Below are 19732 nucleotides of genomic sequence, written 5' to 3'. Positions count from 1 at the left end.
ATTAACTGTATCCTTGAAGATCATCGCAAGCTCATGTTGGGACTGAGTGTCAGATACCTTCATGGTATTGCATTGTGATATGGACATTACATCGAGAACAAATTGATCCTCTACAATGGAATCTGTGATAACTGTACATTAACATTGTTCATGTACAGCATTGTAAATACACCCCACAAGCTATTTGCAGCATTGTAAAAAGGTTGCCGGGAAAGATGGCTGGGACCACTTAGTAAAATTTAAAAAAAAAAAAAAAAAAAAAAAAGTTTTTTTAAATTTAATTATCCAGTTCAGCTTTTTTGAGCTATAATTATCCAATTCAGTTTTAATTCAATTCAATTCAGATTTAATTATCCAATTGAGCTTTCAACTCCATATTGGTGAACTTTTTTTGCCAATATTGAGTTTAACACACATAATTTCCAACGTGCTTTCTTTTCTTGAAATAACCACGTGACAACATTTTACGAAAGTCTCCCTTCAAGACTTAGTTATTCAGTTTACATTACAGTTTTAATTATGTATGTCAACCTTAATAAAGAGAAGTGCACTCCTTTTTCATTAGGACATTTTTAACTTTCACTTTTTAAAATCCATATTTTTTGAACCATATGGATTCAGAGGTGAGTACCATAAAAAGCATAAGCTCTTGCTCAAATTTAATTAATGGATATTCATCAGATTGGTATAATCTGAAGAATATTCATCTTAATATCAGGAACCTCTGTTATATTTGATTTTCATAAATAACATTAACAAAGGGATAGAAGGTGTGATGTCAAAATTTGTGGACTTGGTTCTGATCAACTATCAAAATTGATAGTTGATCAGAACCAAGAGTGCTTCTTCAGGATGACTTGAACAGACGTAAAAAAATGGACAGAATAGTGGTAGCTATGGTTTAATGCAGCAAAATACAAGGTCTTACACTTGAGGAGATATGATGTTATCTGAGCAGTTAAAACAGACAGCCAGGAAAGCTCATGGTGTCATCTTATGATTTTTCGAACATTTTCCTGTAGACATTGGAAGGTCATAATCTCACTGTATAAGGCAATTGTAAGATCACATTTGGAATATTGTGTTCAAGTATGGAGACCTCATCTGAAAAAAGACATTGAGCTTCTGGAAAGAGTTCAAAGATAGGCAACTTGCATGGTGAGATTGGCAAAAGGGCAACTGTACGAGGAAAGACACTGATTAAGTGAGCTACAGAGCTTGGCAACCAGACACCTCAGAGGCAGTAGTAGTAATGGCAAATGCAAGAAAGCAAGCTTATATAGCATCAACCAAAAAAAAAAAATAAAATAACATAGTTCACCCATCTGTACCCTCCAAGAATTTGTCTGGTTTTCCCTTGAATTTATTCAACCCTTCCACAACCACATATGGAAGCCAATTCCAATAATCCACCACCCGCTGGCTGAAGAAGGCAAACTTCCGCACATCTCTCCTGCAACCATCCTTCCTTAATTTGAATTTATGACCCCTCGTGTGTGTAGTCTCAGCAAGTGGAAGGATACATTAACATTCAGCTCAATCCATTCAAGGCTTCAAACACCTCAATCAGATCTTCCCGCAGATGCATAGTCTCAAGGCACTGCAATTTGCTGAAATGAAGCTTTTCTAGGTAAGAGATCTGGTTGCCCTTCTCTGCACCTGATCCAGCAGATCTACATCCTAAAGTGAGGCCTTCAGACCTGCATACAGCAGATGCTGCTTACAAAGAGTTAATCACTTCCTTATCCCTGCTAGCAAAGTTCCTATATATCATTGACAAAACCCTGTGAGCTGTCCTGGCAACCTCTTTGCATTGCTCAGAGAACTTAATATCAGACTTCACAATTACCTCAGGTCCTTCTCCACCACCCTGAGTGTAGACACAGAGTTGGTATGTTACTCTGGGATTACTGCTACCTATATGCAGTAACTTGCATTTGTCAATGTTAAACTTCAATTGCCATTTCTCAGCCTATCTACCTGATTTTTCTAGATCTTGTTGCAGAAGCAGCAGCAGCATACCTTCATTACTGTCATTAACCACCCTTGCAACTTTGTATCATTTGCAAACTTAGACATACCTTTATCAATTTCATTAATAAATATAGAAAACAACAATGGTCCCAGCACAGAACCCTGGGGGACTCCTCTAATAACATTAGTCCATGAAGAACAGTTGAGTATTTGTTCTGTGGTTGATGATCAATTGGGGAGAATCTTGATATATGGTGTTTAATCTGTCTTGAAGCAGGGTTTCTTGATGCCAGTCATTAACATCTCTTCCAGTCTACACATCATCTGCAAATTTTTGACATTGCATTTTATCTCTTTGTCAGTGTGATTTAAGAAAATCAGAAATGGGAGTGATCCAAGAACAGACCTTCGAGGAACCCTACCTCTAACCAACTCCATTCTGAAGAGTGGCAATTAATTACAACCCATTGCCTAACATCCCATTACTCATCTAAGAATCTTTAAGACTTAGACCATAGAATACATCTAAACTAAGCTCCTCATATGTTCTGCTTATATAGCTATTCTTCATATGAGATTAAGTCAAATACTGTGTTTTATTCTATGTGAAGCCTGTGTTTTATTCTATGCACTGTTTGCAAGATGGACTAATGGTTACATTACAGAAGTATTTCTTTCTGGACTTGCAGGTTGAATTCCAGAAAGAAATACAAAATAAATGATTGGAAAGATATCACTGATCATTGTTAATAAAAATTGTTTTTTTTTTTTTATTTTATATGGGTATAATCCATGTATTTCACTGTTAGGATTACTGGAAAACGGACCTGTCCAAAATGTTTTTTTTTTTTTTTTTTACCTGAGTTTTCCTCTTAATTGATGATGTACCTATTAGGGAAGATAAAGCCTTTGTTTGATCTGTTCAACAATGCCAACAGTTCATGCAATTTTCAAAGATTGCATGAACTGTTGAATCTTTGAAGACTCATTTATTCACTTGATTCTGAATGGAAATAATTGATTTTCAGACAGTGTATAAAAGTTAAGCAGCATAAGCATGGTATAAAGCTGTACATGCTAAAAGAACATGGTGAGAAACATTTTGTAAATCGCCATCGTCATCAGCAGCCATTTTCAATCCACTGCAGGATGAAGGGCTTTCCAGCAACTTTACAATTCCTTCTGTTTTGTGCAATGGACATCCAGTTACTTCCCACAAACTATTGAATTTCATCTGTCTATCTCTGTTGTTGTCTTCCAGGTTTTCTTTTAGCTCCTCTTTGGTACCATTCTGTTATTTTCTTAGTCCACCTGTCATGTCTTCAAGCTGTGTGATTTTCCCTAGTCCATTTTAGTTGTTTAGATTTGATAAGAATGTCCTTTACTTGAATTTGCTGCCTAATCCATGTGTTTCTCTTCTTATCCAGCAGTCCGATTCCTAATATAATTTGTTCCATTCTTTGCTGTGTAGTTTCAGCTTTTCTTCCATTCTTTTTGTGTATGCCCAAGTTTCACTTCCATAAATCATACATTGGTTCGTTATTTTACATTTCAGACAAATTGTGATATTACTGCTCAGTATGTGACTATACATACTTCCTGGATGCTATTTATTCTTCTAGCCAAAATTTATTCTTCTCTTGACTTCCAGCCATTTATAAATATATTAATCCACCTTTTCAATTTCTTCTCCTTTAATGATTATATTCCTTCCTGCGGCATACTTGTTCATCATATTACTTTTGTTTTTACCATATTCATCTGTAGTCCAAAATCCTTACTAACTCTGCATAATGATTATTTCCATCTAATTCTTCGGGATCATGGCTTAAGACCACAATGTCATCTGCAAATCATAAAAGGCTTATGTACACTCCATTCACATTGACTCCTTTATGTGATCAGTTCAATCTTCTGAAAGCTTCTTCAAGGGCAGCAGTAAACAAATTCAGAGATATGTCTCCTTGTTCAACTCCTTTCTCAATTTTAAGTTTGCCACTGTCTTTGTATAGTCTAATAAGGAGGTAGCGTTCTCATATATTTCTTCAAAATCATAATGTATGGGATGTCTATGCCTTGTCTTTCCTGTGCCAAAAACATTGCCTTATGGAGTCAAATGCCTTTTCATAATCCAAAAATGCCAGGCATAATGGTGTTTTATATTCATTTGCTTTCTCCATTACATGTGATATTACATGAAGGTGATCCATAGTTGAGAATCCTGTCCTAAGACAGTTTGCTCTTTTGGTTGATTCTCATCAGGTATTCTTTCTAATCTGTTACTAAAGACCCTTTTTTAACAACTTGTAGATGTGGGACAACAAGCTATTTGGTCTGTAATTTTCAATTTCTGATTTATCTCCTTTCTTAAGTAGCAAAATTATGATTGCATTATTCCACTCCTTAGGCATCGTGCCTTTACTAATGTATTTTGTGAAGAGTTATGCCAGTTTCTGTGTCGTATCTCTTCCTAATTTTAACAACCCTACAGTAACTTCATCTTCACCTGGAGCGTTTTGATCCTTCGTTTTCTTTAATGCATGTTCATTCTCGGCAGGAAGTATATCAGGTATGTGGTAGGTGTTGTGAATTTGTGATCCATCTTTCCCACTGCTGGATTCATTCCCTTTCTCATTATATAATACTTTATAGTACTCTTCTGCTATTTGAATTATGCATTCTCTGCTATTTATAAGTACACCATCGCTGTTCTTTAAATTCAGTATCATTTATCTTTCTGTATTGCTGCTCCTGACCGGTCCTGTGTTTTCCTATAATGCTTGTTCTACTTTTCTTGTGTTAAATCTCCTTATGTGCTCTCTGAGACTCTTTCTAATGACTTTGCATAACTCAATATTCAATTTTGTCCTTGTTATTGTTTATCCATCTCTTCTTTTATCATCTTTGGTTCATCATGTCATCTGTTTCTTGACTAATTTTTATTTCTTTGGATTTCTTTTTACCATTAGGTTTCTTGGGCTTTATCACTTTCAGAAAGTTGTGTTCCCCATCGATATCTTTAGCATTAGCATCAGTAGAGGTATATGATGCAAGAACGCAAGCTTATGCAGCATCAGCCAAAAAAAAAGAAAAAAAACCTTCTCATTTCACCCCTCTGTTCGTTCCAAATACCTGTCCTTAAATTTATTTAGGCTATCAACTTCCACTTCAAAAGATGGAAGTCTGTTCCACCAATCAACTACCTGCTGGCTAAAGGCAAACTTCCGCACATCTATCCTACAAATTTATTTCCTCAATTTCAATTTATACCCTCTCATGTGATTATTCTGAGCAAGAGGAAGAATCCCATCAGCATTGAGCATGCTCAAACCATTCAAGGCTTTATACACCTCATCATGTCACCTCGCAGGTGCCTAGTCTACAGACACTTTAATCTGCAAAACTTAAACCTTTCTTTATAAGAGCAACTCTTTGTTCCATTCACTAATCTTGTTGCCCTTCTCTGTACTCGTTCCAACAGCTCTACATCCTTCTTAAAATGAGGCCTCCAGACCTGTATACAGTACTCAAGGTGTGGCCTGACTATTGCCTTATACAAGGAAATAATCACCTCCTTATCCCTGCTAGAAAAATTCCTGTATATCATTGACAAGACACCATGAGCTACTCTTGCCGACCGTCTGCACTGCTCAGAAAACTTCATATCTGCCTGCACAAATACCCCCAGGTCCTTTTCATGCTTTACCACTGTCAGTATAGTAACACAGAGTTGATACATTACTCTGGGGTTACTGCTTCCCATATGAAGTACTTTACATTTGTAAATGTTAAACTTCATTTGCCACTTCTCAGCCCATCTGCTCAACTTTTCTAGATCCTGTTGCAGCAGCAGTGTACTGTCTTTAGTATACTTAACAACCCTGCCAACCTTCGTATCATCTGCAGACTTGGACATTAAGCCTGATATACCATCATCAATATCATTTATAAATACAGAAAACAACAATGGACCCAACACTGAACCCTGAGGGACTCCACTAAAAACATTAGTCCACAAAGATCAGTGTCCATTGATTACCACTCTCTGTCTTCACCTGCTCAACCATCCCTTTATCCATAGCAGCAATTTGCCTCCTATGCCACGCTGCTCCAATTTGTGCAGCAGTCTTCCATGTGCAACAGTATCCAAAGCCTTTCTAAGATCCAAATATATGATATCAAAGTTATTCCCTGCATCCAGTTCCTTTGTGACCACATCATAGTATCAAATCAAATTGGTCAGACAAGACTTCCCCTTAACAAAACCATGCTGTGTCCGAGCTATAACTGAAGTCTTGACTAGATGATCCTGCAGTGCTTCTTTAACCAGTGCCTCCATTAATTTCCCTGGAACAGAAGTTCCCTGGAACAACAGGTCTATAATTACTTGTGTCACTCTTTGATCCTCCTTTGTGAATTGGGGTCACATTTGCACATCTCCAGTCCACGGGTACTTCCCCTGAGTCCAAGGGAGCCCTCATAATTATGGCTAAGGGTTTGCTTACTTCCTTTGTAGCCTCTTTTAATATAATTGGATAGATCCCAGTCACCCCAGGTGCCTTTTTTATGTTTATCTTGAACAATTTCTCCTCTACTTTCCTCTTAGTTATTACAAAATCATCTAGCCCACTGCCAGAGTTTAATTCACCTCAGTATTCCCCCTCCCTGAATAACTCCTCATGTGTGAATGTAGGTGCAAAATACTCATACAGTATGTTAGCCACCTGAGCAGGATCATCAACAGTTGAACCATCAGTATCCAGTGGATCAATCTGATTCATCGCTTTCCTTCTAGAGTTTACATAGGTAAAGAACTCTTTGCTGTTTTTCTTTGCATCCTTTGCCAAATATTTCTCATATGCATGTATCCCATGCATTTCTCTTCTCTGCCATATGTCTCATTAGTTCATCTGACGTCCATTTAGGCCTGAACCTTGAACAATATTTCTTAGTTGGTATGTAAAGCCTAGTAGCTTCCAAGATTAATTCTTTGAATGCCTTCCATTTTACATTTGCTCTTGGCAACATCATCAGTTTGTCCCACCATATAGAATTTAAATACTGTCTCAGAACACCGTAGTCACTTTTACGAAAGCAAAAACAATTCTCTTTACCACTGATGGTAGTTACCCCTTTGAGTAAATCACACTTCAGCACACTGTGATCACTGCCACCTAATGGTTCCTTTATCTGCAGATTCCTAATGCATGAAGAGTCACTACTGATAATCAGATCAAGAGTATTACTCCCTCTAGTTGCCTCCCGAACATGCTAATGTAGAAAACAATCATCCAATAAATCCACAAAAGCCTTGCTAGTTTGTGAGTGACCAACCCACAAATTCCAGTCAATATCCGGAAAATTAAAATCCCCCATTATAAGACACTCTGATTTACTGGCCCACTCTATTTCCCTGTACAGTGGCTTATTATACTCATTAGAGTCATTTGGCCTATAGCACACTACTACTGTCAATTTTGATCTCCCAGTGCTTATGTCACACCAAACTGACTTGTCACTGCACTGTCCAGTGATGTTGACTGGCGGCACTTCCTTGGATTTTGTGTTTCTTGACTAATAGCATAACCCCTCCTCCCTTTCTGTCCTTCCTGTACACATTGTACTTCCCAAATTCCAGTTCTACATTCCTTATATCTGTGTGACACCACATCTCTGATATCCCAACAATATCTGTGTTCGATGTTTTGACCAGCACCTCAAATTCATCAAATTTATTTACCAAACTCCTAGCATTGGTGTATACGGAAGTATACATGCACCTGTTTCTGTTCTTAGCTACCCTAACACAACCCATGTGTTTACTTGTTCTGCAATGACTCCCAGCAGTCTCTGAAATACCATGCATCTTGTTTTCCAGGCTGCTGCTCATTCCAATAGAAGCAGTGCAAGAATCACTTTCACCTCTGCCAGTGGCTACTGTTAATCTATTAGTCCTTCTACCCCCCCCCCCAAACTAGCAGTTTTCCGACTCACCTAACACTGCCTCAATAGCATCAGCAAATATTCTTGCACCGTTTCTATTTAAGTGTATCCCATCCTTGTAGAAGCAATCTCTCCTGTTAACAAGTACAGACCAGGCTGAAAAAAATTCTACCTATTGTGCAAAGCTCAAGCTTTCCAGGACCGAATTGATCGACAAGGCTCTCATTGTATACTCCCTCCTATTGTGTCTGGACAGAATTGCAGACACCTTCAAATTCAACCCTAATTCGTGTGTTTTTTTTAACAGTGACCTGTACTTGTCAAGTAATTCCTCCAGTCTCCTACTCTTAATATCATTAGTGCCAACGTGTACAATATCACCCTTTGTGCTATTAAAAGATTATATCTGCTCTACAATGTCATCAACTGGCTCCTCCGCAGCCAGGTGGGCAGGAGCAGCAGTGCGTAGCACATGCTTCTTGATTAGACTGAGGTTTGAGCCCATGACCACCAAATACGGAGGATGCGGAAAGGTCAGGGAATGACCACAGCATATCCCTGGAGCATTATCGCCTTAGTTGCTAATGCTCCTAAAAACCAAATAATAACAACAACAACAACAACAACGTCATCAACCTTTGTCCCTGGCAGACATACCCTGGTCCTTCCACCTATCCTTTTTACATACCATGTTCCTCGTTTCCCTGACAGTAGATTTACCGACAACTACTAGTTCCTGTGTCGCCAGTGCATTCTGTCTTGGGGGTTGCCACTTTGTTGCGTGATGATCAAGTGCAAGCTCTGGCGTTGATGTGTGCAGCTGAGAGCCTGATGGGCCCTCAATTTAGATCCTTCAAGGACATCCACCTGTCCTTCAAGCTCTCATATAGACCCATAACAATGCTGAGTTGTCGCCTGATTTCCTCACACTCCTTATATCGCACACACACAAAGACATTCCCCTTGGCAATATCATGTCCACATAGCTCCACAAACCTCAAACAAGGTAGTGCATTTTAAAAGGCTGTGATTCAGAGGGCAACTGCCCCCCTCAGTTCTACCCTGAGCTATAGCACTCCCATTAGCTTGAGCCTTTTGCTTTGCTGCTCTGCTCTGAGTCATGATTTCGAATGAATTTCAATAAAATTTCAATTTCAGTACAAAATTATAATCCTAAACTTATATCCCAATGCAGTTATAACACTATATATCTATATATATTTTTTTCAGTATCGAGTATTATATCCGAGTTTTGTTATATAAATTCCGTATGAAGTTATGTATTAATTAATACTGTTACGTTTGTAAAATATGAGTCGTTATATGTATTTAGTTAAAAAAGTACAATTTAATTGACAATGAAGTTTAACAAGATTAATTAACTTTACTAATTAATTTATAATTTTATTTACTATACTATACTAAGCTAACGTTATCTAGTACGGGATATAACGTTGTATCGTATAACAATGGCGACAAGTTACGAATGGTAAATCTACGGACACTAAGTGTTAATTAACTTCCAAAATCTCGCTATCTAAATTCAGAATAAACCAAGGAATAAGCTACTTATAGAAAATAATTTAATATAACAATTAAATCAATAAAGCAGCTAAATAAAGCTAAAAACTTGCGTTTGCCTGAGCTGCAAAATTTGTAAAATGGGTGGATTCTATACCCTTACTGATACTAAGTAATAACCTACAAAATCTCTATCGAAGTTAAAAATTAAACTAAGTATCGTAACTAGAAATATAAAGCTACTCTAGAAAATAAGTTAATATGCCAATTTAAGTTAATAAAAAAGAAAAATTTTAAAAAACTTCTGTGTTTGCCGGAGCCGTAAAAACTTCACCTGCACAAGGCTATGCGACCACATTTGCCATCTTTTTTCCATTTCTTATTCCAAAGGTGTTTTTCCTTCTGCTTGGAAATTTGCTCATATCCAGCCAGCCAGTTCCTAAAAAGGGTGACAAATCCCTCCCATCCAATTATCGTCCCATTGCAATTACTTCTACTCTTTCTAAAGTAATGGAGAAATCAATTAACTCCCAACTCTTAAATTACCTAGAAACCTTCCATCTGATCAACAATTGCCAGTATGGATTCCGTCAGTGTCAATCCACTGGTGATGTTCCGGCTTACGTTACCCATTTATGGACTAATTCAATGGAAAGGTTCGGTGAAACACAAGTAGTTGCTCTTGGCATCTCAAAGGCTTTCGATTGTGTTTGGCATAAAGGTCTTCTAAACAAGCTTCCATCTTATGGTTTGCCAACTGTTTTTAGTAATTGGTTATCCAGTTTTCTCTGTGATCGCTCACTGAGGGTGATGGTAGATGGCTCTCTGTCTTCTAACTTCTCCACTAATGCCGGTGTCCCCCAAGGTTCAGTTCTTTCCCCCACTCTTTTCCTTTTGTATATTAATGACCTTCCATTGACTGGAAATCTTATCCATAGTTTTGCCGATGATAGCACATTGCATTCCACTTTCCATTTTGAGAAACCTTGTCCTGCGCAATCAGCTTCAACTTCTCGAAAATCTGCTACCAATTCCTGAAATGCCGATCTTCAGGTAATTCTCCAGTGGAGCGAAGACAACCTAGTTGATTTCAACCCTTCTAAAACTCAGTCTTGTCTTATATCTCGCAAAGAGGACTCTTCTGCTCCTATGCTTATCTTTAGTGACACTCCGATTTCTAGGCAAAATGATATATCTCTTTTGGGGATTACCCTGACTTCTAATCTTTCTTGGCACAAGCACATTACAAATATTGCTTCCTCTGCATCTAAAAAACTTGGTTTTCCCTTTCGCTCTCGGTGTTACTTTTCTTCCAAACAGCTGCTCACTCTGTATAAATCGCAAATCTGCCCTGCCATGGAATATTGTTCCCACATCTGGAGTGGTGCCCCCAAAACCTCTCTCTGACTTCTTGATTCCGGCACCTCCGTAGCCAGGTGGGAAGGAGCAGCAGTGCGTAGCACACGCTTCTTGATTAGACCGGGGTTCGAGCCCGTCACCACCAAATACGGAGGATGCGGAAAGGTCAGGGAATGACCACCGCATATTCCCGGAGCAATATGGCCTTAGTTGCTAATGCTCCTAAAAAACCAAATAACAACATAACAACAACTTCTTGATTCCATTCAGAAGAGGGCAGTTAGATTAATTAATGATTCATCTCTAACAGAGTCTCTCCACTTGCTGTCTCATATATGTACTGTTTCTGCTGCATACCTCTTCTACAGATACTTCCACGAGCACTGTTCTTCTGAATTGGCTTCTATAATACCCGCTCTCTCTCTTTCAAAACAGGCCGAACACTTACCGCCACCAGCCAACATTCATTTACTGTCCAACTTCAAACTCACAGAACCTACTTTTCATTTCCTCGTTTATTCATTCAACTGCCATTTTCTGGAACAACCTTCCTTCATACATATTTCCTGAAAATTGCAGTCTAGAGAAGTTCAAGTCTAATGTCAACAAATGTCATCTTTTGTTGACCAACCTCAACCCAAGCACTGTACTAAGTACTATAGGTCCTAATTCTTCTCGTTTGGGGTTTTCATAAAAAAAAAAAAAATAAAATAAATGTGCACCTTACCATTCTGTGATCACTTCTAACATTCACAATATATGTTTTCTTGGTGAGGATGAAGTCAATTTCATTAGTTGTTAATCCATTTGCGCCCTTCCATGGCCATTTTCTGTTCGCCCTTTTCTTGAAAAAAAGTGTTCATTATTGACATTCCTCGAAATTGTGCAAATTCCACAAGTCTTTCACCTCTCATTTATTTCAGCAATTCCAAAATTTCCTATAGTTTCCATTTCTGTGCTGTTTTGTCTCTTTCCAACCTTAGCAGTGAAGTCCCCCATAATGAATATTCTTTTCCAATTGATGGATAGAAAACAATGATTGTCACTCACTGTACTATACATGGCTAAAGTACAGTTATCCATGGAAGTCATAATGCTAAACTGTTAAAAACAGTTTAGCTTTATGATTGCCACATCTGACAGTTACTGTACTGGTTATATGTAAAGATAACTCTCTACTGAGATTACTAGATCAGAACTATCAAAGAGCAAGTAACAGTGAACAGTTCTCAGATTATTTAGGTCTTTAGACAGCTGTCAGTTTCCTGCAGATTGATATCTTCCCCCTTAATTTCAGTAATATCTTGGACTGTTTTAAATTTTAATAAAATTGGATTAAATATGCCTATATTAAATGGTTTATTTACTTTGCAACTTAACAGTAAGATTGTTATGAGTTGCAGGTTAAACTCCAGAGAGGCTTGTTCTGTATATGACGAGCCTCTCTGAATTTCTATTTACTATAACAAGGGGCTTTGGGTGTTTAGTGTGATGTGAAGTAAACACTCGGAAGTTCACCACAGTATGAAGTAGCTTCATATGTTGTAACCTAGAATTCATCACAAATATTTTTTGAAATAATTTAAATTGTGTGTATTAAATATGATATTGTGTGTATTTCAGCACAATATCATATTTAATTACAAAACTAATCAAATTTATACCATAGTTTCTGTATGGTGTTACCCTTCCCTGGAGGATGGTAGGAACTTAGTTGTTGTGGTGGTGGTATTTTCTGGCGCAAGGGCTACTTAGGCCATATTGCGCCTCCCAAATTAATTTAGTTCACTTATGAGAACTGCACGGAGAGCAGTTAGAAACGGTCATGCATTTGAATTTGTTTTAAACAGAGAAAGAATTTAGAGAGATTTGCTTCTTTACCTATGCTGCTACTGATAGACAGAGGTGGTTGTAGATCTGAAATGAAACTAAAAGACATTCGTCGGGCATTGTTGAACACGCTACATTCAAGGAGTATATGTTTTACTGTAAGTGGTTATGAGCAGTGCACACACTGCGGTGGATTATTTCCTGTAAGCAGGTAGAGATGTGTGAGGTGAGTATGACCTATTCGGGTTTTGGCTATATAATAGAAAAGAAGATTACTTCTTCTTTTCTATTTTTATGAAGGCTAGATGTCCATACTTGTGGTTCAGGTTTTAGGAACTTAGAGACCAAAACTAACATATGCTGTTATCCCCAAGATGGGAGGTAAAGAATATATCATGATATTTTATTAGTCCATAAAAAAAAATAACAAAATATATTAATTAAATAGGAATAAATATAGAAAATTTAACATATAGTTCAACTTGAAAATCAATTATGATCATGGTATTTTATCAAACTAAAGAATGGGATTATTCATTTTGTTTTATATTTGTTTGTTCCCCCTCATTGTCTTTCCTTTTCTTCTGTTTCCAGTCCACAATTAAAACTTTGTTTATTAAATATTGATGTTATTAGCAGTATATATTGTCTTTTAGGTTTCAGCATTATCAGCAGTACGTAAGCTTGCAGAAAATTCTCCATTTCCTGAAGCAGTGCTGGAGAAATATGATAAATTGAAGTCAAAAAAGTAAGGTTGTTGTATGTATGTCTTTACACACACACACACTGTTCAGAAAATACGCGGACTGGCAGTACTGCTTTGTTGCTGTGGAAACGAGTGACGTGTTTGCAGTCTAAGAATGTTCTCCCAGCTTTTCTTGGTTAGTTTGTGCAAGCATATCATGTAGTATTCATTTTTGTGTACGTTATAGTGAGTGAAGGATGAGAAAGATATTTTTTAATTATTAGACAAAGAATTGCGATTGAATTTTGTGTAAAGTTAGGCAAAATACGTTTGGTCAGAATACGTTTGAGATGATTCAAGAAGCATATGGTGAAGAAGCCTTGGGCAGAATGGGCATATATAAATGGTAGAAGCGTTTTAAGGACAGAAAAAATAGCGTACGAGATGAACAAAGAAGCGGGTGTCCATCAACCTCATTGAGGAAGCTGAAACGTTATTGAAAGAAAACAGACGTTTATCGATTCGTGATCTGGCAGTTCAGTTGAATGTTGGTGTAGCAAGATGTCACGAAATTATAAAGATGCACCTTAACATGTCGTGTTTACGCAAGATGGGTACCATGCGATCTTACCACAGAACAAAAAGAATGCTGCATTGAACTTTGTCAACCTTTATTGACAAAGTGGAAGAAGAGCCCAACTTTTTGAATAAAATAATCACCTATGACGAGTCCTGGATTAAACATTTTGATCCAGAGTCCAAACAGCAGCCAATCATGCGGAAACACCACGATTCACAGTCTCCAAAAAAATTTGAGTTTTTGGTTCATCAAAAAAATTTATGTTGATTTTGTTTTTTGACATCTGCGGAATAATACTGCAGCACTGGGTTCCTGAGAAACAAACTGTAAATGGAGAATAATAAATAAAAAAGACCGGAACTACTTTAATCAAGAATGGTTTCTTCTTCAAGATAATTCTAGGCCACATGTCACACAACCAGCAATGCAAACTTAGCAAAAATTGGTGGTCAACCACTAGACCACCCTTCGTACAGCCCAGAAAATGAAGAAGTTAAATCTGCATCCGCTATGCTGCGACGCCTTTCAGAAAATGAGCTGCAGCACATTTTCTGTTTCAGAAGCTAGTGAACTGCTGTAAAAGACGCATGGAATGTGAAGGATGCTGTTTCGAAAAGGAGACCCATACAAACCTCTCAAGTGACTCAGACTCAGAGCAGTGATCTCAGTCCGCATATTTTCGGAGCAGCCTCGTGTATATATATATATATATATATATATATATATAGTGCCAGGTGAAAATAAAATAAATACTAATAGTTACAAAATAGGTTTTATTTTGACAGTTGAGAAAGTTAATACAAACATATTTTTATAGGCTTTATTGGTAACTTGCACTTCTGTGGCATTAAATGCTTGGTCATATACTGATGTTGAGTCTATTAGATTTTGGAAAATTACATTGCTAGTGATATCCAGATTTGTGAGTTGAATTAAATCATTTGATGACTGAGGATAAATGTTGCTTACATGATGTCCCTATGCTCCCTGACATTCTCTATGACATTTTTATCAGAACATTGACTGCTGCAAACATGGAGTGTCTACAGCAATAATATACTATTTATATATATACTTATAATATTAAAAAAAAAAAAAAGAAGAAGAAAAATATTTTGGATGAACTAAACTTGTCCACGCCAAAATCTTTGATTTTGGCGTGGACAAGTGATATGAGGGCATGTTATAAGATCTGAATGTGTCTAGCAGAGTTCAGTTACCCTCGGTGAAAATCAGTTCTCTTTGGCCATTACCTTGCATTAACTCATATTTAATGTTTGTGAGCAGCCCAGGTTCCAATCCTGTTCTTGACTTTCTCCAGGCCCATTTGTACCAATTGGGGAAAACTGAAGAAAACACAACTTTTCAATAAAAATAACAATCTTCTTGAAGGTCTTCAAGATATTTAATTATCTTCTCAACACATATATGGCAACATTTAATATATGTTGCAGTTACTCACAGATTTTGAAGTAAATCTAATCCTTTTCAGACCATTCATTGTAGAATGAACATATTGTACTTCAGTTTGTCTCATTCCAGTAGGGGGCTGCAAAATTTTCCTGAATTAACAGACTACACAGGTAAGTTCTTTTTTAAATGTTCTTAGCAATGGTGACCTCTGATGTTTAGTAGTTTCGACATTCACGTTCTGAAAATTATTGAAAACGATTTGCTGAGTTCACCTGCCCTCAGTAAAAGTCAGCTCACTTGTTCACTATTACTTTTCAATCCTCAGATTTATTGGTTGGCTGTGAGTGGCCTCAGGTTCTAATGCTTTTCCTGACTCTCCAGGCATGGATAAGGTGGAAGTTAGGAAAAGCATTGAAACCTGGGCCATCTGATCCACTTGGGGATCTTTAAATTTGCTATTTATTTGAACTATATTCATATCATCTGACTGGCCCTGGATTGTTCTTCAATTTACCTCATTGCAGTTCAATTTTATTTTTAATTGGTCTGTACATGATGCTCCTGGTTACATGTGGAAATGAGATTCCAAGCTGGTGTCCGGTTTGGAATCTCATGCACCTGAGATTTCCACATGTAACCAGGAGCATCATGGGAATTAGCTTTCTTAAATACACGCATTCACTCTCAACCCATCACTGCCAACTGAAGACGTGGATAACGAAAGCAACTTGTTATAGCTATTGGCCTCCAGTATTAACCATTTATTTTCAACCTTAATATTGACAACCAAAGACGAAGACTTGCACTTCTACTTCCTTGCACATATTTTAACTTCTGTTTTTAAACCCCAACTTACTTACTCCTAATTTAAATTAAAATTATCATCCACCCTATTCAAACATCAATTGCAGATTATAAAAAAAAAAAGGAAAGGTGAGTACTATAATGAATTAAGCTATGCTATCATATTAAGTCAAATATTATTTATTAATATTTATTTATATTAAAATATTTAATATAAATAAATATTTATTGTTAATTCTTCATAATATTTAAATTAGATAGTATGAATCAGAGCTGTAATACTCAATATGTTCTACGTTGATAATAATATTAGTAAATTAATAAGAGGAGTTTACCTCAATATAGTACGTGGAACACTTCCGTATGATACCCTCCAGAAATTAAAACGGAAAAAACGAAAAAATCGACAACTTACCGGTACATTAAAGTAAAATATAAATAATTAAAGTAAAATATAAATAATTAAATAATCAATTTAACACAATTCAAAATCAATTCAAAACCATTAAAATTCAAATTAACGCAATTAAAAGAATCTAACGAAAATATTCAAAACGATTTTCCTTCCTGAAGCTGACAATGCTTTTCGACCGACTGTCGTGATCACAGGAATGAAAATTACCGAACCAGGCTAAACCTGCAACTTAAATAGTGATTATGTGTCTTCGCGCATGCGCGTAAAGGTCCACGCATCGGAGATCAAATATGGCCGCCGAACATTAACAGAATTCTCGTGTAATTTAATTTCAACGGTTTCTGCAATTAATAGTCGTGTATAATTACGTTGAACGTTAAGTATTTTGGCCTCGTTAAATAAAAAAGTATGTTTTTCGTTAATGGCATGAAAGGCTAATTCTGACGCTGCTGAACGAGAAGCACGAACAGAGGCTTCGTGTTGATTTACACGGATATTAAGAGAAAACCGCGTGGAACCCTGATAAGACGAGTCGCAATCACCGCAAGAAATGTTGTATACTAGATCATTAATTTGTGTTGCGAACGCCGAAAGAACCGAGCGATTGTTCAGTATAGTGTGTAACTTCCGTATAGGCCTAGCTATAATTTTAAATTCGGTATCTTTAAAGAATCTGTTAAGCTGTTTGTGCCACTGTTCAACATATGGGACAGAAATAAAGTATTTTTTGATATTACTATTGTTGATTGGTGCAGTATTTTGTATCCTATCCTTAGCTTGTACCCTAATTCGATTTATTGTGTTAATGGGATAACCCCTGTTCAAGAATCTGCTAGTTAATATTTGTATTTCTGAGTCTAAAGCAGAATCCGTCGTTGAATATTTATAGGCATTTAGAAATTGATTAAAGATAATCGATCTTTTGTAGGTGAACGGGTGGTAGCTATTATAATGTAGAAGCATACCGGTGTTTGTGGGTTTTCGATAGATGCTAAATTGTATTTTGTTCGAGTCCCGGGTAAGCGTGAAATTTAGAAAGTTTAATGACTTAGTATCCGTATCTTCCCTTTCCAGTGTAAATTTGAGTCTAGAATGAATATTGTTAAACGAATGTAAAATATCTTGGATAGTACTACTATCGGTAATAACTAGAACATCGTCTAAATACCTCCCATAGTATGTGATACGGGGACGAAAAGGTGTCAAATGTATCTGCTCAATCGTTGAGAGATAGATCTCTGACATTAAGCCACTCAGGCTCAAACCCATTGGTAATCCAAAAATTTGTTTGTACACCTTGTCTCGAAAGGTGATGTAGTTAGCCTCAACTAATAGTTTAATTAAGTGAAAAATCTCCTTTATAGGCAGCTTCGTATAATTAATCGGTGTCGAGTTTTTATTTAACATATCCCAAATAATATCTAATGTGTATTCAACGTTTACATTCGTATATAATGATGTAACATCTAATGAGAATAAATTGTCATTGTCGCCGAGTCTACAGTCTTTAAGATTATTAAATAATGTATCGTAATTCTTAATCCCAAATTGTATAACCTGTCTAAAAGGTTTTATAATGTTATATACATGTGTGGCTAAGGCTGAAAATGCCGAGTTCCTGTAGGAAACAATAGGTCGAATCGGAAATCCAGGTTTGTGTAATTTTACCTGACCAAAAAGTGCAGGAATATTGTATGTTCTGGACTTCAATTCCTTCAACTGAACCATAGTAATATAGTCGTTTTTACGATATGTGGTTAACGTTTTATTGTATTGATTTACCAAATTGGTAAACAGTGTCGGGTCCACTTCACAATAAGTGGAGCTATCAGATACAACTGAATCTAACTTATTAATATAATCATGTTTATCTAGTATTACCACTGTATCTCCTTTATCTGCCCTCTGTATAATAATGTCCTTATTTTCTCGAAGTTCTCGTAAAGCTGAACTGTCATGTGTATTCAATTTAGGAAGTCGTGTTTCTTTTATGTTATTCACTACTTGGTTAACTTGTTGAATAAATACATCTTTTTGTGGAACACTACGAAGTCCAAATTCAAAATCAATTACGCATTGTTTTTTTTGGCAGCTTTCGAGGTGGTAAATTATAATTTAATCCTTTGGATAAAAGTGAAATCTGGTCCTGCGATAGTGTACACGAGGAAAGATTTGTAACCTGTTGATATGTCGGTTCGTTGGATACTGGGTGAGGGGGTGTTCGTGAACTAGCCGACATATTCTGTGGTAGTGCGTTATGTGTCTGTGGGGGGGATGTCACCCAACTCGTGTGAACTTGGTCGCAAGCTCGCGACAATGTGTTAGAATTCGCATGAACGTGTCTTGAACTATTCGATAATGTTTGCAACTTATTAACGTGTCTGTTTTTTATTTCTGAGGCTTGTGCTTCCCGTCGCAAATCTATGGAGGTCTTCAATACAGACCAATCGTTCGGATGTAGATAATTTTTTAATTTATCGCGAAGCTTCCTAACCTGGGAAAGGTATTTTTGTTTATCCGAATATCGAGATTTTAAGGCAAGCTTAACAATATTACGTGATGTCGCCAGTGATAGTTGTTTTATGCCTGAAATTTTTTGATTTAAATTTACCCTGGCAAACTTCGGAACGATGTTGTTTTGAAGGCAATATTTTAGGAAAGAAATATGGTAACTTTGGGCCGAGTACCTTAGTGTAGATTTAATGTAATTTTGTACCAAGCCATTCAAAAAATCTCCCATAATTGTGTGTATCGATTGTATACTACTGGAGAGACAGGAAGTGATATACATGATTATATTAATAAGTTAGATTCAGTTGTATCTGATAGCTCCACTTATTGTGAAGTGGACCCGACACTGTTTACCAATTTGGTAAATCAATACAATAAAACGTTAACCACATATCGTAAAAACGACTACATTACTATGGTTCAGTTGAAGGAATTGAAGCCCAGAACATACAATATTCCTGCACTTTTTGGTCAGGTAAAATTACACAAACCTGGATTTCCGATTCGACCTATTGTTTCCTACAGGAACTCGGCATTTTCAGCCTTAGCCACACATGTATATAACATTATAAAACCTTTTAGACAGGTTATACAATTTGGGATTAAGAATTACGATACATTATTTAATAATCTTAAAGACTGTAGACTCGGCGACAATGACAATTTATTCTCATTAGATGTTACATCATTATATACG

At 36.7% G+C, this 19732-nt stretch overlaps 1 protein-coding gene across 1 annotated transcript in view; it reads left to right on the top strand.

Annotated features, from left to right (window-relative positions):
• The window catches only part of LOC150076327 (gamma-tubulin complex component 2-like), a 194253-nt gene that overhangs the window by 50719 nt on the left and 123802 nt on the right, over positions 1–19732 (top strand). The window contains exon 4 of the mRNA XM_090387323.1: positions 13284–13375. Within this exon, the coding sequence (XP_090243449.1) occupies positions 13284–13375 (92 nt within the window). The remainder of the gene's footprint in view (positions 1–13283; positions 13376–19732) is intronic.

Source organism: Mastigoproctus giganteus, chromosome 13 (assembly GCF_048544385.1).
Source record: "Mastigoproctus giganteus isolate SK-2022 chromosome 13, ASM4854438v1, whole genome shotgun sequence".
In the NCBI taxonomy this organism is placed as follows: Eukaryota; Metazoa; Arthropoda; class Arachnida; order Uropygi; family Thelyphonidae; genus Mastigoproctus; species Mastigoproctus giganteus.
Note: the sequence above shows the minus strand (reverse complement) of the source record. Positions and strands in the feature narration are given on the sequence as shown.